Raw genomic sequence first — 27,680 nt, forward strand, 5'->3', positions numbered from 1 at the left:
TTGAATCACTTAAACCATTTACTCTTTATCATAGGTGGCAGTCTGGAACATGGTTGAACTGGCATTTTCCATAAAGCCCAACTACAGTTGAACACCTGTATCGCTAGTAGGCTTGCACCTGATACAATCACATGTGAAAAAGAGCTCAGGTTACTTAAACTCTGTTGCTTTTGGCATCTACTCACAATTCAAGGTCACGGTGCAATAGAGTCAAAGACCAGGACGACTTCATCAGCAAAAAGCAGATATAAAACTGCAGTCGCCACATCGGACATTAATAAGCTGCTCCTACATTTCTGTCTGTGGAAATCACAAACGGATACAAATAAATCAGTGATAAAACCCCACAGTAGATGCTATAATAAAACCCATCTCCTGACATCTGGGAGTGTTGCTTGGTGGTTTCAGTGCTGCAGCTGGCATCAATAAGGATGAGACAGTGTGCACTACCTCATTTTATTGCGGCGGGCACAGCGAGTCATTTCTTGGAGCACAAACTGGAGTCAAACTGGAGCTTTGCGCTTTGCGCTTGTTCAACAACAGCACAAAGAGGTGTGCCTGTTTGGGCCACTGTTGCAGTGTGGCGTTTCCACTTAATTTCAAAAGCAGTGTCTGACAAATTGTGGCATGTGAAACCCATTGGAAAGAGTTGGTAGAAATCAGTCTTTTTAAAGCGCATGACTGTCTTGTATTGTTTTTTTATTCCAGTAAGAAATAAAATATTTTGGTGTTTCTATGTGAAATCTATTGGGATAAACGTCAGACCAACAAAATATGTCCAAAATTGTATCATTAATACCCAAAGATTTTAGTTTGTTTTTAGTCTGTAAATGTTTTTAAAATAAAGTTCTGAATAAACTAACCAGAGATTTGTGTTACTCGGGTCTGCGACTAAAGCCACTTAGCATTAGCTCTCCATCCAGCTTATCATTTCCTCCCTGCGGGATGGTCGTATTATTTATACTGGTTTGGCTACTGTGGAATTTCCCCAAAAACATTTAATGTTTGGAATTTGCTTCCCTTTACCCGACAAAGCTAATTGCATTTTCTTTTATATATTTATTTTTTTTCCACCCAGGGAACTAATAGCTCATGCCTGAATAATCAGACACCGAGCACAATGCTGAAGTAGCTCTTTTTCTTCCATGGAGACCGGAGCTCTCTACAGGGGTTAACTGGGGACATGAGCAGAGTTTTGGTTGAGTCAGTCTTGGCACTGAGACTTTGTAGAGCACTGCTGCTGAGCCAAGAGCATAATGTGTCATGGGTGGGAAAACTGATTGGTTATGAAATCCTGGAGATAGAATTTGGATGTGACTGGTGGTGATGTAGCTGGTAACAGCAAATTAATGCCGACACTTCTTTTCTTCTGGAGTCGGTAACGAATGCACATTGCTGCGGTTGGTGTTCCCAACAGCTGCATCAGGCGTACTTTGTTTACATAACTCACCATCCAGAATGAATGTGGAGCGCACCTCCCCAGCATCAACACTGATAAATGTGGTATACAATGAGGAAAACGGGCCGCTGTGGAAAACAATTTCTGTCATTTACAATGTTCCCAAATGATATGACCTCACATGGTTGAGTAGGAAATAACCCAAACAGCCTCTCACAGCCTTTCCGGCGGAGACTAATTGTCAAATGGAGAGTGTTGATAGCTTAAAAAAATGAAGTTGTATTTATCCAAATATGAATTACAATACCTGCGGAGATATGTTTGGGTCTGTTCCAGCAGCGAGGATGGCAGGCTTTGAAACAGCTTATTCAGATTCCTGTAAACCATCTGGTTCATCTCACCAGCACTTTAAATTTAAATAGCTATAAAAGCTGTTTCCATTTTATGAGATAATCAGCCGCGCTGTGTTTGTGCTGGTGTCCTGTTGTAGGCCCATTAATACATGAACTCATGTTGGCTTTATCATGAAAATGTCCTACTTTGAGAATTTCTGGAGCAAACAGTTTGGGACTGAAACAAATATTTACCCTTTTTCAGATATGATATGAGAAATGGGTCTCTTCCGCATAGGTTTGGTTCAGGTCACTAGGAGGGTGCTGAGATTTCAAGGTTTAACAAACAGACAACAAGCTCCATTTATATTCCTGCTGTACATTGAAGCTGCAGTACCGTCCCACTTTGGAAACCCCACATATTTACTCCAGGTATTTATTTGGATTTCCCAGCATATGAAGGACTCCATTGTAACTGTGCTTCCTCAGGACTACTCTACGGTGGCCCTGAGAGCTCAAAGCACTGCAAATTAAGAAACTACATGCAAATGAACTAATACACTGCAAAGTCAATCCTACAACACAACAGAAATGTCTCCAGTGGACACAGGAATATGGGTGGGGGCACCATGAAGGCGTCAATCCTAACTGCAGAAAACCATGTCTGAAGCCAAATCATGGCCCTATGTGCCAAAGCTCTCTCTCTCTCCGTCTCCCTCTCTTTTCATGTCTCTATCTCTCGCTCTTGGCATCAGAATTAAGGGGAATAACTAGAAAGGGAAAGAAGTGATGAAAATACACAATGTTTTTAAGCTAAAAAGTCACAACAGGACATCAGACAACGGTTTCATCTTTCACCTTTTTAGTATCCCCTGCCACTGCTTTTGTTTTTGTGAGAATTTTCAGTACCTGTGTTGAGAAATTCAGTTTTTTGAATTTGTGGTGTGCATTTGCATGTGCTTACTAAGTAGCAGTGCTTTGAGCTCTCAGGGCCACCGTACAATGAAGGTGTATCTGGGGTTTATTTACAGATAATTTTTTGATTTAGGCTTCAAGTGTTCACACATCAAAATAAAAAGGAAATGCAGTCATGCAGATAGTTCTGGTTTTATTTACAATCATTTTAAGACATCAATACTGTCATCATGTTTCATGGAGACTATATTTGGGGAAAAAATGTGGAAATTGTGCAGTGAGTTATGGTAATTTTTCTTGCTTTTTGAAAACTAATCACAAACAAATTTCTATCGACTTCTGTTAAACTGTGTGTGGAGGCAGAAGAACAAATGAGAACCATAGCTATCTGGATGGCATAATACCACCAAAAAGATGTGAGGAATTTTTTTATTTTTTATTTTGGTGGACCCACCCTTGAAACAGTAGAAGATATTTTCCCAATACAAATCATCTTCAGCACGTCTTCATAGCGTTTGTTTCCACGTGTGGCTCATATGGTTCAGCTGCTGCTGTAAGGTGCTTGCAACACCATGTAATCAGTTTTCCCCACTGGGAGGAATAAATGGATGCAGAATCAACCACAAACTGTCTGTTTTGGATAAAACCTGTCTGAAAAAGCTGTATCAAATTGAGCAGAGCTGGTAGCTTGCTGACTTGGGGACATTCTTTGTGTGTTGGGTTGTTTCTGTGCATATGATCCACACAGGGTACTTATTTTGATCTGCGCATGACTATCACATTCCCAACATACAGGAAACCTAACATACGCAGGTGCTACCTCATTCCTCAGATGCATGAATCTCATATTTCTAAACATGACAGATGTTTCCCATGATGAAATTACCACTTGTCTTTCTCATATTCTGTGTTGACTGGTTCACTAACGTTCCTCCTTTCCTGTATGACGCAAATGCATTCAGAAAATAAATAAACATAACACAATAAACATAAACTGTATATGAAGGGTAAGCCATTGATTTACGAGCTGCTACTACTCTGTCTTTCTAGGCTTTATTGATAAAGAAAACTGTAAAGAAAGACATTTTTTTTCTAGAGCACATCAGGATGTATTTCCATACAGCACAGACAAGCTTAAAGGGATACTTCACCCAAAATCAATAATTCACCAATCTTCTACTCACCGTCATGCCAAGATAGGGTTTGGAGAACTTTCAGAGTTATCCAAACACTTTAGGAGTTCCGGGGGGGTCCGGCTAGCAACAGATTTTTGGCGGCGGATAGAGTTCACTTTTGAATCGTCCAAAACACACACTATGAAACATATAAATACCTCCATACTGCTCGTGCAGACTGACCCAAGCGACATGAAAAAGTTGTCCAGAAAAAAAATTATTTGATCTCTGTTTTTAGCCTTGTTGTAGTAGTAGTGAACTCTAAAGTGAACTCTATCCGCCGCCATTATATGAAAATCCGTTGCCGACTGGACCCCCCCAGGAACTCCAAAAGCGTTTTGATAACTCAGAACCCTTCCTTGGCATGGCAGTGAGTAGAAAATTGGTGAATTATTGATTTTGGGTGAAGTATCCCTTTAATCTCTTCCATCAGCTATTCACACCATTGGGGAAAAAGTGCCTTTTGTTTCTGACATCATCCTCGACATGATCCATTCATGTCTGAGCTAAGTGAGCTAAGCACTAGGAGTCTTTGATCACGGTCTACACGCTCTCCTCCTCTTAATGACTGCGCTGACTTGGCACTTGAGCGGAGACGCTAACAGAGCAGCTTTGTGCTAAACGGGAGGCCCGTAGCCTCACCTGGTCGCACACACACGGGTCAAACACACGCGCTGTGTGGTCTTCGCAATTTACCCAGAACTTCCTGCTCTTCACAACAAGACGCGGCTGACATCACATCTCCCCCTGTCAATCAAGCGCTGCGGCGGGCTCTTGTTTTGTCTACCTGAGTGAATGACATGAGGCGCTTTAGAAACAGTTAATCTGCAGAAGTGTGGAACAGAATAGAGAGGAAATCCCCGTTTATTTGAAACCCTGTGCCATCACACAGATGTGAGAAGCACATCTGGTTGTCAGTAAGCCTCCTCAAGCTTAAACAGGTGTTAAATGACTCTTTGGTCCATTAAAAACCCAGGTCTGTACTAGTACCGCTGCATGTTTTGGCCTATTAACTACAAAGCGAGTGTGTTCAACAATAATCACTTCCCTCATTACACAAGTATTTGATTCCCAAGTTTCTAATCAGACATTTGATATAATCTTATTCATGATTTACTGCCTTCGCATTTGTCTCTAAGATGCAGGTGTAATCTTAACCCTGGTGCATTCAATAGCACCCAGTCATTTATTATTTCAAAATCTACTGGCAAGAGGTAACTTTTTGATGAAGCCAATGAAAGTCGTATTGTTTATTTGTCTGGTTTTACTTTATTCCCAGCATAGCTCATTATTGCAATCTCTTTTTTCCCCAAAGCTTATCATGATTATCTGAGGTTTTTGCTGTGATTTCTGGCAGATGTGTCCTTGTAGAAGTTCCCAGTACAAGTCTGTGGAGTTAATTGTTTTTTACAGGAACAGACAAGGGGTTAAAAATGATTAGCCGATGAGAGAAACTCTGGGAAAGACAGCAGCTTGTTTGTAAAACGCGGTGTGACCACAGCCACAGAGATTTAGCATCTCTAAATACTTGACTAGAGTTTACGAGCCATTTGTTCTGGATTGCGCTGCTGAAACGAGGCAATCTGTGTGTGTGTTTGTGGAGGCACACTTGTATGGTGGTGGAGTAAACATGTTTTTTATCTGACGATCTGTGATGATGTGGCGTTATTGGTGGTGGAGGTCTGATCAGATTCCAGAGTTGGAGCCTCTCGTCATATGTGGCAGCTCATTACAAACTGCTGTGCACTGACAGACAGCTGGGTTTCTCTGGCCAGAGCCATTCAGAGTCGTCCAAAGTCTGGGCCATAATAACGTGGTGATGATAGATACTCTTCCCCCCTTTTTCTGATCAGGCTTTAACATCTGAAAATCTGAGCCAAGCACACAAGTTTTAAAACCTAGGGCGGACTATAGTTTTGTTATACACTGTGAGGTGAACACCCACCAGACCTACAAATGAGAAGCTGATTGTGGACTGTAATGATAATGTGAAACACAAAATAATGGGAAACCCCTGCATTTTCTACCAGGAGCAGTTTATCTAGGCCTGTGCTCTGTCCGGGATCTGAGCACCAGAACAAACCTGTTTTGTTCTGCTCTTATTGAGAGTTATGAGTGTGTTTATGCATAAGAATGTGAATTTGTTTGTGTGTGTCTCTGGTGAACACACAGTTGTGTTGCACAATGATATGCCAGTAGATGTCTGTGCTGATGTGATATTAAATGAAGCATTTTGTCCACTTGTGCATTTAGTGCTCTGGTGAAACTCAAGTGCAGTTGTGCTGTTGTACAGTTAAACTTTAAAAAGTCCTTGCTCAGCCAGTTGAACAGATTTCCTCTTGCAGCATTTCCATATTTTGTGCTAGATCTAGAGGTTGGTCAAGAGAACCATTCAGCTCTCTATGGTACTGTGCTCTTAACTGATGCTGAATTGCCTGTTTGATTAATGTGTAAGTTACAAACTAAGTTATTTCCCACCCTTTGAAATCCCATAGTCACAGTTCTTCAGAAAACAAAGAGCCGGTCTTTATCGGGGTCTGGATTTTGCCGTAACAGTGTGTCACCCCGGGACTTTTCTCAGTAAGAGACGCACGCTGCCAAAACACACTGACCCTTTTAAGAAACGGCACTGTGGAGACAGCAGTGTTTGGATTGTCTGTTGCACATTTGGAAAGGCAGCAGGCATGCAAACACTAGATACCCTGTAAACACACACACACACACATGCAAACACACACCCTCATACACCTACCGTACTATCAACACCTTTACTTACTTTTCTTAGTTTATTATCATGAAATGGACAATTTGTTAATATCCTTGACCAATTAAAATGTGCTATACTTTAACTGCATGTCTGCTCCTGTCCTCACTGCGGTCAGATCCTCTTGTTCCCATGAACAAAGTTTACCTTCCTCAGTGAGTCACCTGGCAGTGTCCTGTACTTCATTCATACATATTGAGGATATTAGTGTGAACATTGACTGTGTCTCCTCCTCTGCTCTGCTCTCTGCTCTGTGCTCCGGTGCAGGTGGTGCTCCGACTCAGCCAAGTCTGATTAGTCTGAAGTCACACCCTAACTTGGAATTGCTCACAGCTGACATTGTCCTCCACTGGGATGTCTCACCGCTCTTCTTCCTCTCTCACTGACAGCATCATTAAGCTCCACAGCCTGAACTTGATCAGCTGTTTGTTGCGAATAAGCCGATGGGATGATGCACGGTCACAGGAGAAACATCGACCCTGCGTAGCGTCCGTTTCCGTGACGAGAGCTCGAGCGAGTTCAGAGAGTGTATCTTCTTTTTTAGTTTCCATGGCGATCTGCCCAGCTGTTAAGGCTGCTGACCTACTAGGGGGGGAACATCTGCAGTGATGTCACATTTGGGCAGAGGCGACGAGGAGCGACAGGCCGACCTGTGGGAATGTTGGCAGGCGCCGCTGGCAGAGCTTCACCACTGACAACACACAAGATGGAGAGCAGCGTCTGCGTCTAGTTGTGAAGCCGCCAACAAAACGGGTCACCTCGTTCTGACTCCAGGGTTCTCCAGAATCAGAAATGAGTCAGTGCCTTGGAAAATATTAAAGCTTGTTTTAGCTCTGATTTCACTGTGTCAGGCAGAGACAGAAGCAGCTGTAAACACAGTCCAGCCTTGTTGTACAGTACTCAGCCACCAGTGTTGGCCACGTTACTTTAAAGTAATTAGTAATAGTTACTAGTTACTTTCCCCAAAGGGTAACTGAATTAGTAACTGAATTACTACATTATAAATGTAACCAATTGTGGCGTCTGTGATATTACTTGGACTCACCCCCCTAACCCTCTAACCATAACCCTAACCACCCGTTTATCTGGAACTATCCAACTCACTCAGTATTCCTCCGCACAAGCCCAGGTCCACGACGTAGCGTAGTGAGTTGGTTAGTACCAGATAAACACATTTTTTGAAAAATGTGTATATAACATACAACAGTCAAGGAACGGCACATTTTATTGTCAGAAACAGTAACAGAAAATAATGACACTACTTTTTTCAGTACAATAATGAGTCATCAAAAGAGTTACTGTTATAACACAACAACGCTGTTATTTCCCTCACTGTGGGCTACGGTGGAGGCCACACAGCAGAGTGGGGTGGGTTGCACCCCATTGTTATTTTTTAATTGCCCAAGTCTGCAGGGCTTTCAATCCTATTAGTGCAAAGGGGGGAGAAGTGTGCCCCTCTTCCTGTGTGGGTGGGGGGCGTGGCGGCTCACAGTATACTACTAACACACACACTCTGCCCTTGTGGAAGTGTTAATGTTGGCACTCTCCTACTTCATCTCTGTCTCTTTTCTCCTCTGTCTTCGTCTGCGTAGCCACCTCACTCACACACACACTCAGGCTACGCGGTGCAGCCTAATTTACAGGAGCTGCCGCTGCGCAGCACGTGTGTGTTGGACTTAGCCTAATGTTTCCCAGATGCCCAGCATCTATACCCCGCTGCCCATATGCACCCGAAGAACAGACGATTGTTCCAGGGGTTCCTCCCACTAAGGAGAACCAGGTGTGGCGGTGGGGACTGTGTGTGAGCATGTGTTTGACAGAGAGAGAGAGAGAGAGGAGGAGAAAGGAGAAGTGGTAGGTGGGCATTCACAAAGTGCTTGCGTGTCTGTTGGAGGGAGAATAAGAGTCTGGCTTGCTCGAGAGAGTGTGTGTGTTCATTTATGTGCATATGTGTGACTGACAGACAGGAAGAGAGCAGGCAAATGTGCATCCAGCCGTGCGTACAATGATGGTTAAGTATGCAGAATATGATGACATGGGCTGGGGCATTAGACAGTCGGAAGCCCCCTCTCTCAGCCTCTTGGCAAACTTTATGGGGTGTATCTGACATGTTGTCAAACTGTAAAACGTCTGAGGACAGAATCCAAGCTGGTTGGAGCAGATTCAGCGCTGATCTGGGAACTCATGGAGAATATGTGTGAAGGAGATCTGTGGCCCACCTGAACTCCATGGATGAAAAGTGAACATGTACAGTATGGAGGATGGTTTAGGGTTAAATGTTCTGTAGATTTAATCATCTGTAGAGCTCCATCTTTTCAGCCCCATAACATGAGTTGTAGAGGATAATTGCCACTCTGCATTGTGGAATGCTTTAATATCTCAGTGGTCTGACCTGAGGTTGGATCTTCCCACTGGGGAGGCTCCGGCTGGAGTTCAGCACTGGCCCCCCTGCTCCGTGTGGACTGTCTGTCCTGTCACCTTCAAGCACCCATCAAACACACAGCACACAGCACACTGCACATGGCAGCTGCATCATTATGTTGTCTGCACCCAGGTACCAACAGGACTCTGGTTGTCTGTGCATGAACCTGGAGCCAAGTTTAACCCCTTACTGTATTCCTCATGTTGCTTCTGTTCTTTTCAGCTTGATTTAATTTATAGAAAGATACTGCACTCTGGGTTCAGGTTCTGTACTTCCCATCTCTTATATTTGTTTTTGTTATTTTTGCAGAGCGTGGTTCTCTGGGAGCCTTGGACCTGACAGAGTTGATCGGCGTGCCCCTCCCCCCCTCCGTCTCCTTCGTCACAGGGTTTGAGGGTTACCCCGCCTACAGTTTTGGGCCGGATGCCAACGTGGGCCGCCTCACAAAGTCCTTCATCCCCGACCCGTTTTACAACGACTTCGCCGTCACCGTCATCGCTAAACCCACCACACGGCGCGGCGGCGTCCTGTTCGCCATCACAGATGCTTATCAGAAAGTATGACAGTCATTGTGTTTAACTCCACTTATCTGTCATTCTCTGTTTATTTTCTGTCTCTATTAACATCAAACTTTGTTGTTAAGATTGTACATTTAGGTATAGCGTTGTCAGAGGTGGAGGATGGCTCCCAGAGAGTCGTACTGTACTACACTGACCCCGGTACGACTGGCGGGACCCAGGAAGCCGCTTCCTTCAAAATGGGAGACCTGACAGGAAGATGGGCGAGGTTCACCATGACTGTGCAGGGGGCAGAGGTGGGTGTGGTGACAAGTAGGATTTTTTTTTTTTTTAAACACTTTATTTGTAATTTTCCAATTAACATATAAAACAATCATATTCTTTGTTTTACAAATACCTATAACAAACAGTCCCGACAATAGACAGAGACAGTTCAAACCCCAAATCAATGTGACAAACTCATAGACAACAGACAGGCAAAGACAAGAGGGAAAAAAGAAAAAGAAAACATAGAAAACAACAACAAAAGCAACAAGTGCACCTAATACTTCTTTTCTTTTTTTTTTGGAATACTTTATTTTGAAGTTTTCAATTATGCAAACATAATACAACTTAATCCCATGGCAAAGTAGTATATGTAAATAATAAGGACAAACAAACGGGTAGATAAATAATAATAAAATACCTAATACTTCTTATTACAGAATTTGTTCAAGGGCAGGTGTAATCATTCAGAGTTCCAGTTCCAGACCAGGTCAATTGTTGACATCCCAGGTTTTGTGGAATCTGTTGATGGAACTGTTGAGGGTACATGACAATTAGGATTTATTTTTTTTAATTTTCTGGATTTGACTGGAATTTATAACAAAAAAGTCTTTTTTCCCAGGTATACATTGTGAAAGTTTCTGAGAGTGGAAGAAAAACACTTTTCCAAGAAAACAACTGGGTTTTTGTAACTTTGGTCTCCATATCAAATCGGACGAGTAATATTATTCATGTGCAAGCACTATAGCAACAAGTGGATGTGTAAAAACAGATCAATATACAATAAAGAGTTCCAAATATCTTCTTACAAACTCTCCACTGTACTATGCTGTCCACAGCAAACACGACTAAGGTGTAAATAGTACACTCTTGTGACTATTTTCCACTGGAGATTTATTGCTCCTGTATTTACAACCGCAGGTCGATGTGTGTGGGACTCATCAAAATAAACATAAAAGTCATCATAATGAGAGAACATGTCACTCAGTGGAATGGATGCGGCTCATTCATGTGTTTTTAAATAGTTTGTGGCCAACAGTGGAGTTCAGTGGCACAGAGGAAAAAAGCTGTGATGGCTTCTGGCTGCACAGCCAATAATACGTGTTGACTGTTGAATTTGTTGGCTTCACTTGAGTCTTGCATCTTTTCCACATGGTTATTTAATATATGACAATGTTGTAAAATGACACTTCGCTGGGAGCTCAGTTAATGTGATTGATTACTGTGTTGTGTCAGATGAAGATGTTTTAAGCTTAAACTGTGTGTGTCTCTGCCCCGGTCCTTCAGGTGCGTCTCTACATGGACTGTGAGGAGTACCACCGAGTGGCCTTTACCAGGAGTCCTCAGCCTCTGACCTTCGAGGCCAGCTCTGGGATCTTTGTGGGAAACGCTGGGGGTATGGGCCTGCCCAGGTTTGTGGTGAGTTGGAGTATTTGTTTATCTAAGTGTAAGAGCCACCCATGAAGTATTTAACACCACGATTCCCTCCTGTGTCCCTTGCACTGCATCTTCATCCCTAGAGTCAGATGTGCTGGATCAGTGAAAGGAATGAATGACTGGGCTGCTCGCTGCAGAGATAAACGTGGCATTGGGGCGGTTCTCCTATTTTATATTTGAGACATGAACACAATCGTCCTTGTTGGCAGCTTTATGACCGCCACAGGAGACGAGGAATGAATGACCACATGTGTTTATGAGCACTGCCTCATCCTGTGGGACCTCATAAATGACAAAATGTGTGTGATTTACATTGTTTGGAAGATGGCCGATAGGCTCATCTTGAATAACTTATGCTGTATGCGCGGTCGCCAGTTCATCAATTAAAAGAATTACAATGAAACAATAGCGGGGATGCAATTGTGGAAGTTCTAGTTCAATGCATGTGCTGTTAAAAATATCCCTGAATGGTTATAATGAGAGGTGTGTGATTGAGAAGTGCTGAGGAATCAGATCCAGGAGAAGAAGTAGTAACACATGCGATGCTGTGTTCTTCTCTCTGGGCTCTTGTAAAAGAAAATGAACCAGTAAATGCTCCAGTGCTTTCCTCCCAATCATCTGTGATTTTCTGTTTTGTAATTGCAGTGAAAGGCAATGCTGCTCCCAATGCAGCTGGGATGGAGGGATGATGAGAAGAAAATAGTCCAGTGTAAAGGGAATATCATTCAATTTTAGCCAAGCTATTGTCTGTGCTTTCAATGTTATCAAGATGTTAGATCTGAAATTATTACATGTTATTAAGAAGAGTTTATTATAGAATAAATGTTTCCATGGCCAATGGCTAAATAAGAAAAAATACATGACCCTGTCATCTTAAAAACAAAGACCAGGCCTCCTCTCTGCTGCATCACAATCTTTTGCCCTCTTTCCTTCCTTCTGATTTGTGAGTTCGTGTGACGGGAAAAACTACAACATCGTTTCCCGAACACTGGAAAGAAATTCCTATCGCCAGGCAGCTTTTCTCTCATTAACATTTTATTAGTGAAATCTGAAGAGAGTTTCAAAGAAGCGTCGCGAGCCAGGCACACAGAGCGCTTGCTTATTCAGGAGTTCTTGGTCTCAGAGGGGAGTCGGTTTTGTTCTGGAATAACCTAATCAAAAAAGCTATCTACTCCCTGCTGTGGTTTAAAACCTGCTCCAACACAGGTATTTACATCACAAAGAGAGCCAAGCCAAAAAATAAAAAAACCTCACTGTACAACTGTTTAGATGATGAATGTCATGGAGATTTTAAAGTATCTTCATCCTGTTGAGCTAAAGTGGCCACTCACCATCTTTTTGACTGGCTCCAGACAGCGACTTCATTCATAGCAGTGGACTTTTACTGACTTTGTGGGGAAGCAGGGTCACTGATCTGATAATAGAGACACAGGAAGAACCAGGAAGTTGTTTTTCCTCTTAACATTACAATTCAATTTAGTGTCATATGAATTAAAATTGTTATTCTTTCCAGTGACTCTTTGTTTCTGATATTTGGCCAAAGCATCATGGGAACACAATATTTGCTGTCATATCTTTGCTAAAAATATCAGTTTGTATGAAATGAAACATCTACAGAATATTAACACTGTGTTAAAGGAATAATAGGCTTTATTTTAAATTCCTGTATCTCTGTATTGAACTCAGGAAGAAGTTAAATTAATAAAGAAATTATTATTGAATGAAAAGCAGAGGTTAGTGCCCTCATTCAGTTTTGAGGGACTGTTGATGTATTAAGTTTAAGTTTATCAGTGGTATAAACTTTCAACTTGAAAGAACTTTATCTTGATTTCATTAGATTAATCCACTTATAATCAGTATATGCTTTAAAACATTAATTATTGTTATATTTTGTTGACTTTGAAATTCTCTTAGACAAACGGACAGTTTTAGTGTTAAAGTTCTTTGTGAATTACGACTTGATTGAAAGTCAGGATTAAGTTAGGCTTTTTGTATTTCTAATATTGGAATATGAGAAATGAAGTTGAGGTGAAAAGAAAAATGATGCTCTGGCTATGTGCCCATTGTTTTAATATTAAGTAGCCTATTTTAATTACACATCATGCAAACCTCAACCTTGGATAAACAGTTGAAAATGGATGGATGCATCATGCAAACATTATACACAACGCTAGAAATAGTGTTAATAGAACTTCTGCAACGCCCCTGCTTTGCTTCTAGTCATGGATGTATTTATCTGCGCCATAAATCAGTACAGCACAGTAAAGTCATGATTGCTGAAGAGTTGTAAACCTCCAGTGAAGCCATCATCATCTCTCCTCCCACTATCCGCACCATTGATTTCACTACTCCACTGTCTACTCCACTCCCTCAAACAAAGAGGACCAGTAGTGACTGTTGGTTTCCAGCTGTTCACTGTTTGAACAGGCAGCTCTGACAGGGATCCTCCATCCCCACCCAGGGAGAGCAGCAGCAGCCATTCAGCAGCAGCAGCTCTCTGCAGCAGGACACACACATACACACACACACCCTTTCTCTCACGTAAAAGCAAATATGCAAAAATATCTTCTGCCACACTGACTTCACTGATTCAGTCATATTTTTGTTTTCCTTAGTTTCATGCTCAATGTTGGGCGTTGGAAAATGTGGCTGGCACCATCACTACATCAGAGAGTACAATCCGTTTTATAAGTCTTCTCATTCTCCCTGAGCAACTGACTGTTTTTCTTACTCATAATGTTCAAAAATACACTCTCTTAGCCAAGTACGCTCTTAATCAAATTACTGTCCCAAGAGTGTGTGTGCTGAAAATTTCTCAAAGCATGGTTTGCTACGATAAAAAACTTTTTTTGTCAGAAGGGTGGGTTTATTTCCCACCAAGTAGAAACAGCTTTTCAAAAAAATGCAGTGTTTGAATAGCAATTTTGTCTCAATCTCAATGTGTTTTCCTGGTTTTAGCATAAAATATAATGAATACAGTGCATTGTCCACAATAACTATATAATCTTACAGTATATCCGTTCATAGTCCAGGTCTTGTGTTATTATTAGCTAGTGACACCTTGTGGCAGAAAGAGGCTAGGTAAATATATACGTAACACACGATTATGTCACAACCTGTTGAGGTTATATTTTGAATCAGTCAAATGCATCTTGACCCAGGACACAGTGCTGATGGCATTCGTTCACACACACACACACACACACACACACACACACACACACACACACACACACACACATCTGGCCTGTAGCAGTCAGAGTGACCTGCACCCTGTTGCTTTGGCAACAACACTTTCCTCAACATGGTGCCTGCCATCCCTGACACATGAACACTCCTGAATACCAGACTGTGGACAATACCCACAGTGTGAAATACACACAGGCAGTCTTCATTCATATCAAAGCTGTGACACAGCAGCATATACAGGCTGGTATATTTATAACCCAAGTGAGGACCTGGTTAGATATTTGCCTGTGGCTCCTGATCTTCGACATTTCCAGTTAGGGTTTAAGAAAACGTTGTGCTCTTCTGAATAGAGAGATGGTGACTCAAGCACGTACCGAGCATTCTCACAGTCGAAGCAGCATATAACCTTGTATTTGACTTCCAATGGCAACAGTCTGTGTAAAGTATTTCAGAATGTGCCACAAAAGTTGACTCACAGATTTTTCAAATTTTCTCAATCATTATTATTTTGTTAAACCACATATGGCACCTCTGTTCATTAGCACATGCCTTTTGATCATAAGGAACAAAGAGTCAATTATTATTTCAAAAACACACCCACCTCAATATCACTGAGCTCAGATCAGTCAGGCTGAACCCCAAAGCCAGCAGATGCCCAGTGAACAGGCCGCACCCTCTCACGTCCAGAGCTGAGCGGCTGCAGTCGGCCCTCTGACAGTTTTATCATCCCTGTTAAACATGTCTCACAAATGAGGCAGCTATTCTAAATCCTCACATCTGGCACCTTAAGACTTCCTGATTGGTGAAAGATGGTCATATGAAGATTTGAGCCAAACATCTTGTAGAAAGAGCAGCTACCTTTTCCTTTTAGTTCAAATATTCCATGAGGACATTGTGTTGACTCCAATTTAGTCATAACAACAGAAAATAGGTCCTGAGTCCTTAGCTTTGTTTGGGCCGTAGCTAGACGCTGTGTGTGTACAGGTTTTTAGCTCAAGTGTGATTACATTGCCTAGTGGAAGCAGCTACTTGAGCTTTTATCTCTGAGTTACTCCAAACACTGTAGAAGATTGACTATACAGTACTTCTGTGTGTCCATGTTTTTGGAGTTTCAGATAGACTTGAGCAAGTTTGAATTCAGTCAACCGTGTTATAGACATAGCCCTTTGAGTGGGACATTTATGGTTGTATGTTCAAAAGCTCACACACACCCACACACAAACAGCCTGGCACTGACAAAATCCACTCGTCGACTTCAAGTGTTTACATTCCTGCGATTACAAAGTTTTAAAACTGACCTTCCAAATCATTCATCCAGGTTTCTGTGGCTCAACTTGAGAGGGAATCCACATACTAAAGTTGTTTAAAGGAAGGGGAGAAGGTTGTGTGGTGCATTTTCCTTGTTTGTTTCAGATGTGTTGTTTACTGCACAAACAGATGTGTCTGATTTTGTTGCCATCCCAGTTCATATCCAGTCACTCTCTCTCTTAATCTATTCTTTTCCTCCCTCTCTCCGTCTCACTCCCTCACCTTCATTGAATTTCACAGGCCGTGCTTCATTCTATTAAAAACAGGTGCTCGTCCTCTGGCCTAAAGTCAATATCAATAAACTTGGCTGAAATTGCCTTTGTGAGTTTTTACTGAGCTAATAAGAGAGCAGGCCCACTCACTCACTCCCGCGCATATTCGCACACCATACGCACACTTTTTCCCTATCACCTTAAACTTCCACCCCTTTTTAAAAAATTGTTGCATAACAGTTGCGTACGTCAGTTATTTCCACTCTCACTTTGCGATAACCTGACGCCCTGAACAGAAGGTCAGAAATCAATCAGATAACGTTTTATCGCCGGGCGACCTCCAGCATCCCCTCGTGAATCTCGGCCAGTCGAAGCACTGATGTCTCTGTAGTCAGTGTAATCGCTGGTAAACGGTTGCAGTGTCACAGTCTTAACACCTACACAAGTCCATTGCTGATCCACACAGCAGCTGTTACTCTCCTCAAAGGAGGGCCAATGTGTTTGAATCAGGGTGTCTGTTGCCAAGTATGAAGTCAAACATCTGTATCTGCAGGGGTGGAGGAGGTGGAATGGTGTGTATGATTGACAGATATGTATGGATAAACATTTACAAATAAAACCTCATAATGACTTGACTTCTAAAATGCAAAACCTGAATTATTATTATAAAAAAATAATATTCCAGTTGTTTTTGAGGTTTTCTGTGGAAATAATTTGTGGAGCCCAGATGGTTTCAACAGCCATGACACACCTGTTTCTTTGTGAGGTGTTTGTGGATGTGTGTAGTGAGATATAATGCATGGGATAACGAGGAGAGGAGAAATAGATAAACTGTTTGTGCAGACAGACTGAGGCACTGAGTTTGTATGTGTGGGAAATGTACGGAAAGCTTCTATAAAACTTAATGACACAGATTGAGCTAAATTACCACGCAGCCTAACACACTCTCTCCTCTTCCTCCACTCCCCTCTATCTATCTCTCTCTCTCTTTCTCTCTCTCTCCAGGGCTCCATCCAGCAGCTGGTGCTGAAGTCAGATCCCACGGCCCCAGATGACCAGTGTGAGGAGGACGATCCTTATGTTAGTGAGCATGGAAACACAACACAGACACACACATAGTTCAGCCCTTACTAGTTCTGACAGAGCACACCACTTCTGCAGTTTAAACCTGGAATCATTGCTCCCTCTAGTGGTGATAACAGTGCACTACCATACACATTGCCAAAAGTATATGGACAAGCCTATCTTCATACCTTTGAATATTTGGTTTCCTTGTTACCAGTTATTAGTTAGAAGAAATCTTAATGCTTTCATCCATTTTTCTAGTTGAACATTGCAGTGCTTTTGTGCATAAAACTAGTATTTAGAATGTGAAATATAAATTGCCTTTAGTCACATTTAGATTAATTTGCCAGATGTGAAGTTAGTGGAAATTCTGAGTAAAGGCTCAGTAGGAGATTTCTGCTCCTTTCATCAGTCCATTTAGAAATTATTATTGGATGTACACTGCTTTAAAAGTGCATTTCTCAAAATAAACCATGTGTACAAACCAACAGTTGTACACAAAGTAATGAATCACTGCATGTGTTGTTTCAAGTGTTTTTGTTCTATTTCATAACTCTTACAAATGGACCCCTATAATCAAAGCACTGTGTGTCATTATGGTTGGAAATAGAAAAGTAGATTACTTTTTTTAAGGACAATCATTTTGAGTGAATTAAGTTGTGCTCTCAGGGCTAATTGGTTGTTTTTGCTCCACATATATTTTGTTCTCATGTATTCATCAAATCTGATTTCAGTGCCTGAGTAATTACAAACAGTGGGTATGCAAGTATTTAATGTATTTCTGGCATGATTTCTGATCCATTTGTCTCTTTCCACAGCTTGAGGTCAGATGTCCTTTGTCTGTTGAGCAGCTTTTAATCATTTCTGTCCATGTTTATCTTCTCACTCTTTTTTTCCCCCTGCACTCGTCTCTCCCCCAGGCCTCTGGATACGGGAGTGGTGATGATGCTTATGAGGACATTGCAGAAAGAGAAGAAGTGAAGAAGGTTGTGGAGGAGAGAGAGTATACCATGGTGTGTACAGACACACACACACAGATACACACTGGTACACACCACACCATCCCCCTATCCTTCTTATTTAGTTGGTCTGGACTTGGACCAAAGAAAACAGCCCTTATCCTTTTAGGCCTGGTGGAGACTGGAACATGGCGATATGTGCAGCTCTCTGCCAGCTTCACTCTGCTCCCAAATGAAGAGGGAAAAATACGACAGTGTGGAGAGACAGGGGTGAAAAGACTTCTATGTTATTTGACTTAAGGATAAATATAGTTACTTAGACAACTTCAATCACAAGAAAGTGGTTGATGACAGTGTGTCGCTTTCAACATCAAACACCAGCTTCTCTTTTGACGGATTGCTTTTTTCTCCGTTTCAAAGAAAAGAGATTAAAAATAACCTTCAGTGGATGATCCTGCTTAACTGTAGGAGGTTCTCAGTCTTTTGCTTTCCTAGATGGTGGCAGAAGACAGATTCCTTATCTTTAAGAACTGATGTTTCTCTTTATAATATGTTTAAAAAAGATGGAGCTCAGACAAACACCAACGTCAAAACAGATTTAATGATGGAAAAACAACCAACCTTAATCAAGAAACCAAGAGTCTAAATTGTAGTAAACAGGAAAATGAGAAAATGAGATTCATACCAACAGTATGGCAGGGTAGAGACTTCACAGACTACAATACCATCTAAATGAGCCAGGCTCTCTACATCTTGGCTGCAATATGGAGGGAGTCATTCACTGGCAGAAGTTGTCTTTCCCCCAGACAAATTTGCCACTTCCTGCCATTAAATGCCTTTTTGCTTATATGCTCTCTCTCACACATGCTCACCTGACACAGTTTTCACCTCTTCATTCATAAACTAGAGGAAACAAGGGAGCACAAAATATAAAACACAACCACGACTGTGCCCAGATGTCTGAAACAGCAGCTTATTTTCAGTAGTGGTAGTCAGGTTGTTGTTTTTCTTCCATTCTTTTCAGCTCCATCTTGTAATTTTTGTTCTTTAGGAAAACAGAATCCTAACAGGATGATGCGAGTCTCCGTGGGCAGTAGATTTTAGTGCTCATAGACAGGCTGTCACGCCACTGTAGGCCCAAGTGAAATACTTTTACTCTGACTTGACTGATGCCTCCCAGAGTACCTCACTAACCTTCATCTTTATGTCACTGAGGTTTGAAATAACGGAATCACGAGGTGTTTTCCAGATGCGTAACAGCTCTTATCCAGCCAGTTCTGAGTGATAAATGTTTCCCTCATCCCTCATCAGGACAGTCAGACGACAGATTAAAATACTTCTGAGCACAGTAAAGATTTATTTCTTTTATATCATCAGTTGTTCCATGGCTCATTCATAAACAGGACAGCAGCTTTTTTCTGGGGCACCAGGTCAAGGCGCTCTGTCATCACTGTGTTGTGTGTAAAAAATAATGCAGCGTTAATGTTGAAGTACTGCAGCGCTGTGAGCCAGCCTGGTGAAATGTGTGGAATGTTTCAGCCTCACACTGTAGCTGGATCTGGTCTGGGGGAAAACATTTTTTAAGTCTTATAGACTAGTGTTATTATTTTTCTGTAGTTTCATAGTTTTAAGAATTACACCCCCCACCTAATGTTTTCCAGCCCCTCCCAGAGCTGGACCCCACTTACAGCAGCCCGGTCCGAGCTCCGCCCACTGAGATGTCAACAAACTATGATGATGATGGTGAAGATGACGTGGAGGAGACTTCAGGACAGGAGGAGGAGGAGATGACCACAGTTAGACCACCAATGGAAGGTAGCCTGCCTCTGTCAGTGATGGAAACCTGTTTTCACTGAGCCTTCAGATGCAGAGTAATCATTCTACACATGGAAACAATCCCCAACTACAGCTGTGTGTCCTGATGGAGCAATGATGTTGCAGTAGATATCCACGGTCTTATATTTCTCAGTTTAGCCAGCAGATGGTGCTGCTTCATTTCCTCACCTCTCTGTTTCTGCCCTAAATTAAAAACAAGTAAAACTAAACTATACATGATGCAATAATAGTTGTGACATTTAAAAAACCCTATGTCTCTGTGTCACAGTACAATCATACCAGATGACCACTCCAGCCTCCATACTGGACACTGTAAGTACTGACTCTCTTAGTTAAATGAAGCAGGTTTTGTGACGGATGCTGTTGATTAGCTCATTTTACTGCAGTGTCCTGAGGAGATTAAAACTCGGCTCTCGTACAGCTTGATGATTTGGTTTATTACAGGAAATGAGTGAAAAAATGAATCTGTCACTGAATCTATGTGATGATTAGTCCCTCCAGGTGTCTCCGGGGCAGAAAGGGGAGCGAGGGGACCCAGGTCCAGCCGGTCCCCCAGGGCCCCCTGGTTCTCCGGGACAGGCCTCTGGAGACGGGGTTGGGGGGGAGCCGGGACCACGGGGACCACAAGGGCCAGAGGGACCTACAGGCCCACCTGGATCACCTGGGGAAGATGGACAGCCTGTGAGTTATAAATGCATAATTTCCCTTCATTCAAATGTCCTATTTTTTAAGGTAGTGTTCTATATTTTCCTGAGTTTCCAGAGTTTTGTCTGTTGTTTATGTTAGCTCTTTAGGTCAAAAGATAGAATTAAAGAATGGTTTTCTGCTTTTGTCTTTTCTCCAGGGAACCAAAGGTGACCCTGGTTTGCCGGTAAGTGAAGTTGTTCGTCTTGTAGATTTATAGGTTTCCTCTTACAAGAGTCTTTTTTTTAGTGTCTGGGGAAAACTGATCCAGGCATGTACCCATTCTGTGTTACATGACCTGACATCTGATATTCCACTGTCTCTGTTGTATTGAGCACAGCTGTGATTGTCTTTTTTCCAAGGGAGCTACTGGGATTCCAGGATTCCCAGGACTGCAGGGCGAGCCTGGTCCTAAGGGAGAAAAGGTTGGCAATTCACATTACATTAATAGCATAATATGTGACGCTGAATATCGTTAGAATGGAAATATTATTTTCAATCTTACCCCTATATGGCCATCGTCACACTATGACTATATAGTCAAAGAATGAATTAGTAATTATGATTACGGTACTTAAAATCCCCCAAAACCCATAAATATCCCATGGTTCTTTGTCAGGGTGACACTGGTGTTGGATTACCTGGCCCTCCAGGGCCTCCTGGACCTGCAGGTCGAACTAGCAAATCTTCCATGTTCCTGGTAAGTCTTTAGATTTTTTATCTTGTGTAGTGGTCATTGATGGCAGTCAACAATAAGTCGGACTGGGGCGGTGCATGGCGCAGTGGTTAAAGCGGCCGAGGCTACAGTCCAAGATGCAGGTTTGCTTCACCACAGGAAGTGAATGTCTCATTTGCTTTCTGTGGCGAAGCATCGATCTCATAGACTGGAATTGAACCGGTTTATTAGCCGCTGTTATTTGCATATATGTGTGACCGCAGCTTCAGCCGTAACCACATGCAGCACCAGCAGGTGATTATGCTTCACCTGTCGCTGCCAGCATTGGTGTGTGTGTGCGACTGCAGGCTATTCTGCCAGACACAATGTGGAAGCACTGGCAGTGTTTTTGTAATGATGCAGAATTCCTCTAGGGGTCGACAGAAGTTACGCCTGAAGATTCAGTGGATGGGCTTCATGCTGAAATCCCCAATGTCATTTTTTGTTGCACCTTAATTCTGTCAGTAATTTCATTAATCACACATTCATGGTCTAATTACTCTGCTGTTGATCTGGATTTGTTAGGGTGCCTCTGTTCAGATGTCACTAGATGCTCAGTCATCTTTGCTTGAGTTTGAAATCAAAGGAAGTAAGAGCTTCAGACGGTCTTTGATCTGTTGGATTTCATTCACAGTGGAGGAGATGAATCCCAAATATCTGAAGCCTCTTAGGTTTATTTGGCAAATTTGATGTATTTCATGTTTGCTGCAGTGTTGAGTGGCGCTGGCATCAGTCCTTTTCATTGTGTTGACTCACTGTCATTTCTATGCACCAGTGATATATCGAAATGAGACTTTAAAAATGAACTTGGTCCCAAGTGAAGAATTCATCATATAAAATGACTAATGCCCGGCCTGATGATTAATGTCTGTAGATGTAATAGATGAAGCTTTGAAGAAAATGACGCCTGAATAAAATATGAAGAATTTACACATTGTGACACATAATGTCAAACTGACTGGTTGTGTCTTCTATCCATCAGGAGGGGTCAGGATTTGAAGACTTTGACAGTGATGCAGAAATTTTGAGGGTGAGTGACTTTCTGTCATCTTCAGTCTTGTCCCAATTGATCTTTATTATTTATATGTAGACTTATTGCAGTTAGTTCTTATTTCTATAAAACTGTGCATGATATTGATTTCTGCTTAAGATGCTTTGTCACATTAAGTGGAAAAATATTACAAAGGCAAATTGTTTTGTACCATCAGGGGCCTCCAGGGCCTCCTGGCCCCCCAGGTCAACCAGGGTCCCCAGTTGAAGGCATACTCCCCGGACTACCTGGGACCCCTGGGAAAGATGGGAAGGATGGAGAGCAGGGTGAACCCGGACTCCCCGTAAGATCAGCTTTTCTCTCTCCCTGTCTTTTCTCTCAGTTTTCATTTAGAGCACCAAGAGCTTTGAGATATCATGGACAGTAATTAAAAATGAAATTAGACAAAGGAGCACCAATTCCTTTCTGAGAGAAGAGAGGAAGGATTTGTTGAAAGTGCTCTGAAAGCTTTCTGACTGACTCCTCTCTAGTCTTCAGAACACATGCACTGCTGACCTAGCTTCTGTTTCCAGGTGATTGAGGAGTGGTTTAGTGGCTCTGGTTCTGGGCTTGGTTCTGGTTCAGGGTCCAGTCAGGTATTAACATTTGGCCCCATCAGGTCTATGGGGCTGAAAAGACAGTATTTCCCCCGACTTCACAAGATGGCCTGAGCTGTAGCATCAGTTGGGAGGAAATGTGTCTTTTTGTCTTTACAATATTAGAGGCTTTTACTAACGGTGTGAATGGACTCACAGGTCTGCATTATTTACTGTGCCACTGTTTGGTTTAGGTGTGTGCAATCCTATGGATGGTAGCTGCAACTAAACAACCCATGCTAATTAAGTCATAGATGTACAGTATTGTCTCCCTCCTAAATTCAGAAATCTAAGCGCAGTCTCGTCTCTTCCAGGGAGTGGATGGAAAAGATGGCGACACAGGGCCTGCTGGGGAGAAGGGAGAGAGGGTGAGTAGTAATCATTACAGAATATATTACCAATGGACAAAGACATAAAAAGTACAAAACTGTAAATCTGAAGTTCTGTTGTTGCACAGTGCAGCAGAAAAGTCTGAGCTACTGCCTCCTGTGTGAATGCACAGCACCCCAGCCTTCATCTGGCTCCTGCTTGTGTGATTTCCACCACCGCTGTGTTTTGTATCATCTGATTTCCCTTGAGCAGGGCTCTCAGTGCTCCGTTCGCAAAAACAATTACAAACAAACTAAATAACCACCCAACACAAACAGCCAAGCTGTTAATGAGGTGACCCTGCGGACTAATAAAGCTAAGGGCCTCGAGTGTAAACAAGTCTGTGCTGCAGGAGCCGCTCTGCCTTTCTGTGAGACTGTGTTCGCTCTCTTGTCACTGCTGTAGTTAATGTTATTTGATTATCTTTTATTTGTTAACAGGGAGAGCCTGGTGTTAGCGGGCAGCCAGGACCAAAGGTACGGACTGTCGTGAATCATCATCACTGACGTTAGCTGTAATTCACACTGGCACTGGTACCCAATGTGGAATTTGTATAGTACATTACAGTTTCTTTGGATGATATGCATCTTTAGCAATGGATCAACATTTTGAATTTTTTACGTGTCCCAGGGAGATCAGGGCCCTGCAGGGTTCCCAGGCCTTCCAGGGTCAGAGGGTCCAGAAGGGCAGCCAGGTCCCAGGGGTCCACCCGGCCTTCCTGGTCCCCCAGGACCCTCTGGAAGAAGCTTCAGCTTGGACTTTGAGGTAAAGTAAAAACTATTTCATATTTGGGCTTTGATAATTCAAACATGAACCTTGCACTGATGAACATCTCACCTCATATCTCCATAGAATCAATAAAGAATCACTGCTTTTGACCATTAGCTTTGACTTGCAGTCTGAACTTCATAAATGTCGTCTTCCTTTTTTTTGCAGGACTTGGAAGGATCTGCCATGCAGAGTGGTTTTGGTGCTGCACTCTCCAGAGGCCCACAGGTATAGCTGCAATGGGAGTGTCACAGTCACACTATTCTGCACCATATTATTATTTTTTTTTCCATGGTATCGTTCATCATATCACTCTCAGTTAGTCTTGATGCATCAGACATTCAATTACACTACTGTTTTCCACAGGGTCCTCCAGGACCTCCTGGAGTTCCAGGAGTCAAGGTAAGACGTGTGTGAATGTGCGTATACTTAAAGTTGGGTCTCACAGTAGTAATGGTTTGGTTTTAGGGTAAAGAATGGCATTAGTTGATTTAAATGTAAACATAAATTCTTCTGCGTCTCGTAGGGTAAAGATGGTTTAGACGGCTCTGTGGGAGTGCCAGGACAAAAGGTGAGTATAGTTGGTTCAACTGTCCCTCTTTTGGACTGTCTGAGATGTCTTTCTTTTTGAAAATCTGTTTCATTTTGATCAAAGCAAACAGCTGTTGAGTGAAAGACTACATGAATCCATAGGATGTGAACTCAACTCAACATGAGTCTCATGATGAAGAGTTGACTTTGCCCTTGGACATAGATGTCCACAGACAATAGAAACCAAACAGTAAACATGGAGACAGACAAGACAAGAAATAAACTCTTAGTTTTTAATGGTTGTTCATAAACATGAATCTTGGAGATGCATTTCCCCCTGAACATTTATGCTACACCAGGGATTTTCTGGAGAGTGATCGATATTGCTTTATTGTATCTGCAGGGGGAGCGAGGTGCTGCTGGAGCACCAGGACTTCCGGGACATGACGGGCTAAAAGGGGAAGAGGTCAGAGAATGGATCAACTGTTTAACACAATGGATTAATGATTTGATTACAATTAGCTTTACACTAGCTCAGAGTAGACAATTACTGACGGCTCTTCTGTGTGTTTTCCATAGTAAATAACTGATTATCGTTTTTTAAGAGCTACATTTCCTTGTAACTGGTGCTTATAATGGATCCCTCCTGGAATCTGTAAAATGTCATTTTAAAACAAAATACATCATAGAGGGTTCAAGGTATAAACATGTGGAAAACACAAAAACAACACTGACAGAAACATACTGGATGTTTAACTGTGACAATTTTCTTTTATCCTGTGTCATCTACAGGGACCAAAGGGGGACAGAGGTGATCCAGGACAGAAGGTAAAACCTTTCAGGGCAGGATATGTGAGGTGGTCAGACTTACAAGTGCACACTTTTGACATTAACAGAATTCCTTTTTGCTATGCAATGAAATGCTTTCCAGGGCGAGAGGGGACGGGACGGACTCAGTTTTCCTGGGCCTCCGGGACCAGCTGGACCACCAGGACCTGTTATCAACCTCCAGGATGTAAGGGACATAGCAGTGTTGGCAGGACTGATACCGTACTGTCTTGTTGAGGGATGTGATCATGGTTGTTTCTCTTCCTGTCTCCTCTTTAGCTCCTACTTAATGATACAGACGGTGCCTTCAACTTCTCAGGGATTTTTGAAGCTCAGGGAGTTTCTGTGAGTATCAGGCAAAAAAAGAAAACATCTGTTGGAGATCAAACGGTCTCAATGTCATAACAACAAAAGCTGCTTGTTTAGAATAGCTGCTGTTGGTTTCTATTGATGGAGCATGATACATTCTGTCTGGTATCCTCAATAATCCTCAAACTGTGAGAAATAAAGTAGAGATGATATAAACTTTGTGACTGTTGTGACACAGTCAAACTTTTAGATGTGGGGTTATCTTGATGTTTACATTTCCTCAATGTTTGCAGGGTCCACAGGGTCCAAAGGGAGATATTGGGTTGCCAGGTATCCAGGGACCTCCAGGACTGAAGGTAAGTGGGGCATGTGTACATCTGTACGACATCAAAAGAAGTAAAAAGGTTAAACAAACATGAGTTGTGGACTTAGTTGTCTGTGTTGTCAGAGTTTATACAAGTTTATACTTCTGCCTGTTGCTATTTATTTTCCCTCAGTCTCCATATGAGATGTTTGTTTATTGTGTTTCTGTATGCAGGGTGAGAGGGGCGAACCAGGATTTGTGGTTGCAGCAGATGGAGCGATGCTGTCAGGTCCAGTTGGGCCTAAAGGGGACAAGGTTAGATCTCTGATAGTTCTCCTTTTCCAGATCCAGATTTCGTTGCTGTCTTCTTTTGCATGCACTTACAAGGAGAATTAAATGCACACATGTACTTCAGGATTTGTCAATATAAACAGTGACCAACCATTTTGCAAACCACAGTGTAACCGTACATGACTGTTTTATTATTGTGTGTGCGCGTGTGTAGGGAGCAAGTGGTTTTCCTGGACCTCGTGGAATTCCAGTAAGTACTGGCAAGAAAATCAAACAAAATCTTATATTTCAGGTTTTACATCACAATAACCTTCAATTGTCTCTGCTGTTATGGATGACAGTTACAGTCACTTTGTTTTGTTTCAAACAGGGACCTACAGGGCCACCAGGACCAAAAGGAGAATATGGCTTCCCTGGAAGACCTGTAAGCACCATGAACTCACCACACACGGCCAATATGTCAGACATTATCACCTCCTTATCTTTAATATTGATTGTTAGATTCAGTACCCATTCACATAACAATTGCTTGTCCTCTGTTGTGCAAATACACCTGGGGCCTCATTTATCATTGTGGATACACGCTTTTTTACACGCTCTTTCCCCCGTTTTGTGCGTACGCACTTTTCTCCGCCTAATTTGGGATCTATCAAACCAAAACTTGTCGGGAGAAAGTGCAGAAATTTACGACCAGTCCGACCATGGCGTACCGGCATTTACACGCTTTTTGAAGAACAGGAGGAATTGGCGACGCCGCTGCTGAGTCAGAGAACTGCAGTGTGCGAGGGAGAGAGAAGCGCGGACACTGTTTGAAGTAGCAAGTGGTGGTGATGATGACCCCCCCACCACCGCACACGTGTTGACGTCGGCACTTTACATGAAAAGCACAGCGACTCAGATTTTTCCCCTGTGCATTTACACTAGTTTGCTCCTAAATACTGGCTTTATAAAACGAATTTCGTTTTCTTTTGATATCATATTGATATTTTTCCCTTGCATGTAGGCTACACCTCTTCCACAACCAGTCTGTCCAGTCTGGAAAATAATTTCTGCGACGTGCGTGTGTTACGTAGCCAGACTGGACACACACAAGCAAGCAGCAAGCCCAATAATGTCGGCGCAAATCAAAGCAAATGAGAAAACATGATCGATATTTTTTGTGTGAATAATATTTATTGTATTTAACAAAAATGGGTGCTGCCCAACATCATTTTAGGAAAAGTCACAGACTGGTGGACTTCAATGTTTTTTGTTTTTTTTATATATAGCTATGCACAAATGAAAATCAAAGTCGTCCAATGAACGGCAGTTGGGGGTTAGTGGAAAGGGGTGCAAAGTACTGACTGGCAGTGGAAACCCTGCTTTAAATTATTATGACATAATCTAAAATAAGGGGCAGCATAAATATGATTCTTCTTCTTTCTGTTCTGTTTCATTTAGATTTGGGAGTTTTTTTGTAT

At 42.3% G+C, this 27,680-nt stretch overlaps 1 protein-coding gene across 5 annotated transcripts in view; it reads left to right on the top strand.

The window, feature by feature from the left end:
* Window positions 1-27,680, top strand: part of LOC146966819 (uncharacterized) — a 54,426-nt gene that overhangs the window by 20,317 nt on the left and 6,429 nt on the right. For 4 of the 5 annotated variants that reach the window (XM_085763091.1, XM_085763092.1, XM_085763094.1 and 1 more), the window contains exons 3-29: window positions 9,317-9,564; window positions 9,651-9,821; window positions 11,077-11,208; window positions 16,941-17,015; window positions 17,921-18,013; window positions 19,621-19,774; window positions 20,064-20,107; window positions 20,288-20,476; window positions 20,640-20,666; window positions 20,842-20,904; window positions 21,099-21,179; window positions 22,177-22,224; window positions 22,403-22,528; window positions 23,135-23,188; window positions 23,630-23,665; window positions 23,820-23,954; window positions 24,126-24,185; window positions 24,324-24,359; window positions 24,484-24,528; window positions 24,892-24,954; window positions 25,281-25,316; window positions 25,420-25,503; window positions 25,596-25,661; window positions 25,919-25,981; window positions 26,164-26,244; window positions 26,435-26,470; window positions 26,591-26,644. In XM_085763091.1, the coding sequence (XP_085619217.1) occupies window positions 9,317-9,564; window positions 9,651-9,821; window positions 11,077-11,208; window positions 16,941-17,015; window positions 17,921-18,013; window positions 19,621-19,774; window positions 20,064-20,107; window positions 20,288-20,476; window positions 20,640-20,666; window positions 20,842-20,904; window positions 21,099-21,179; window positions 22,177-22,224; window positions 22,403-22,528; window positions 23,135-23,188; window positions 23,630-23,665; window positions 23,820-23,954; window positions 24,126-24,185; window positions 24,324-24,359; window positions 24,484-24,528; window positions 24,892-24,954; window positions 25,281-25,316; window positions 25,420-25,503; window positions 25,596-25,661; window positions 25,919-25,981; window positions 26,164-26,244; window positions 26,435-26,470; window positions 26,591-26,644 (2,300 nt within the window). Of the gene's footprint in view, window positions 1-9,316; window positions 9,565-9,650; window positions 9,822-11,076; window positions 11,209-16,940; window positions 17,016-17,920; window positions 18,014-19,620; window positions 19,775-20,061; window positions 20,108-20,287; window positions 20,477-20,639; window positions 20,667-20,841; window positions 20,905-21,098; window positions 21,180-22,176; window positions 22,225-22,402; window positions 22,529-23,134; window positions 23,189-23,629; window positions 23,666-23,819; window positions 23,955-24,125; window positions 24,186-24,323; window positions 24,360-24,483; window positions 24,529-24,891; window positions 24,955-25,280; window positions 25,317-25,419; window positions 25,504-25,595; window positions 25,662-25,918; window positions 25,982-26,163; window positions 26,245-26,434; window positions 26,471-26,590; window positions 26,645-27,680 lie in introns of all 5 variants that reach the window. The other variant, XM_085763093.1, reaches the window with a different exon arrangement.

This window comes from Trachurus japonicus, chromosome 20, assembly GCF_045865225.1.
Source record: "Trachurus japonicus isolate A0001 chromosome 20, Traja_1.0".
NCBI classification, from domain to species: Eukaryota; Metazoa; Chordata; class Actinopteri; order Carangiformes; family Carangidae; genus Trachurus; species Trachurus japonicus.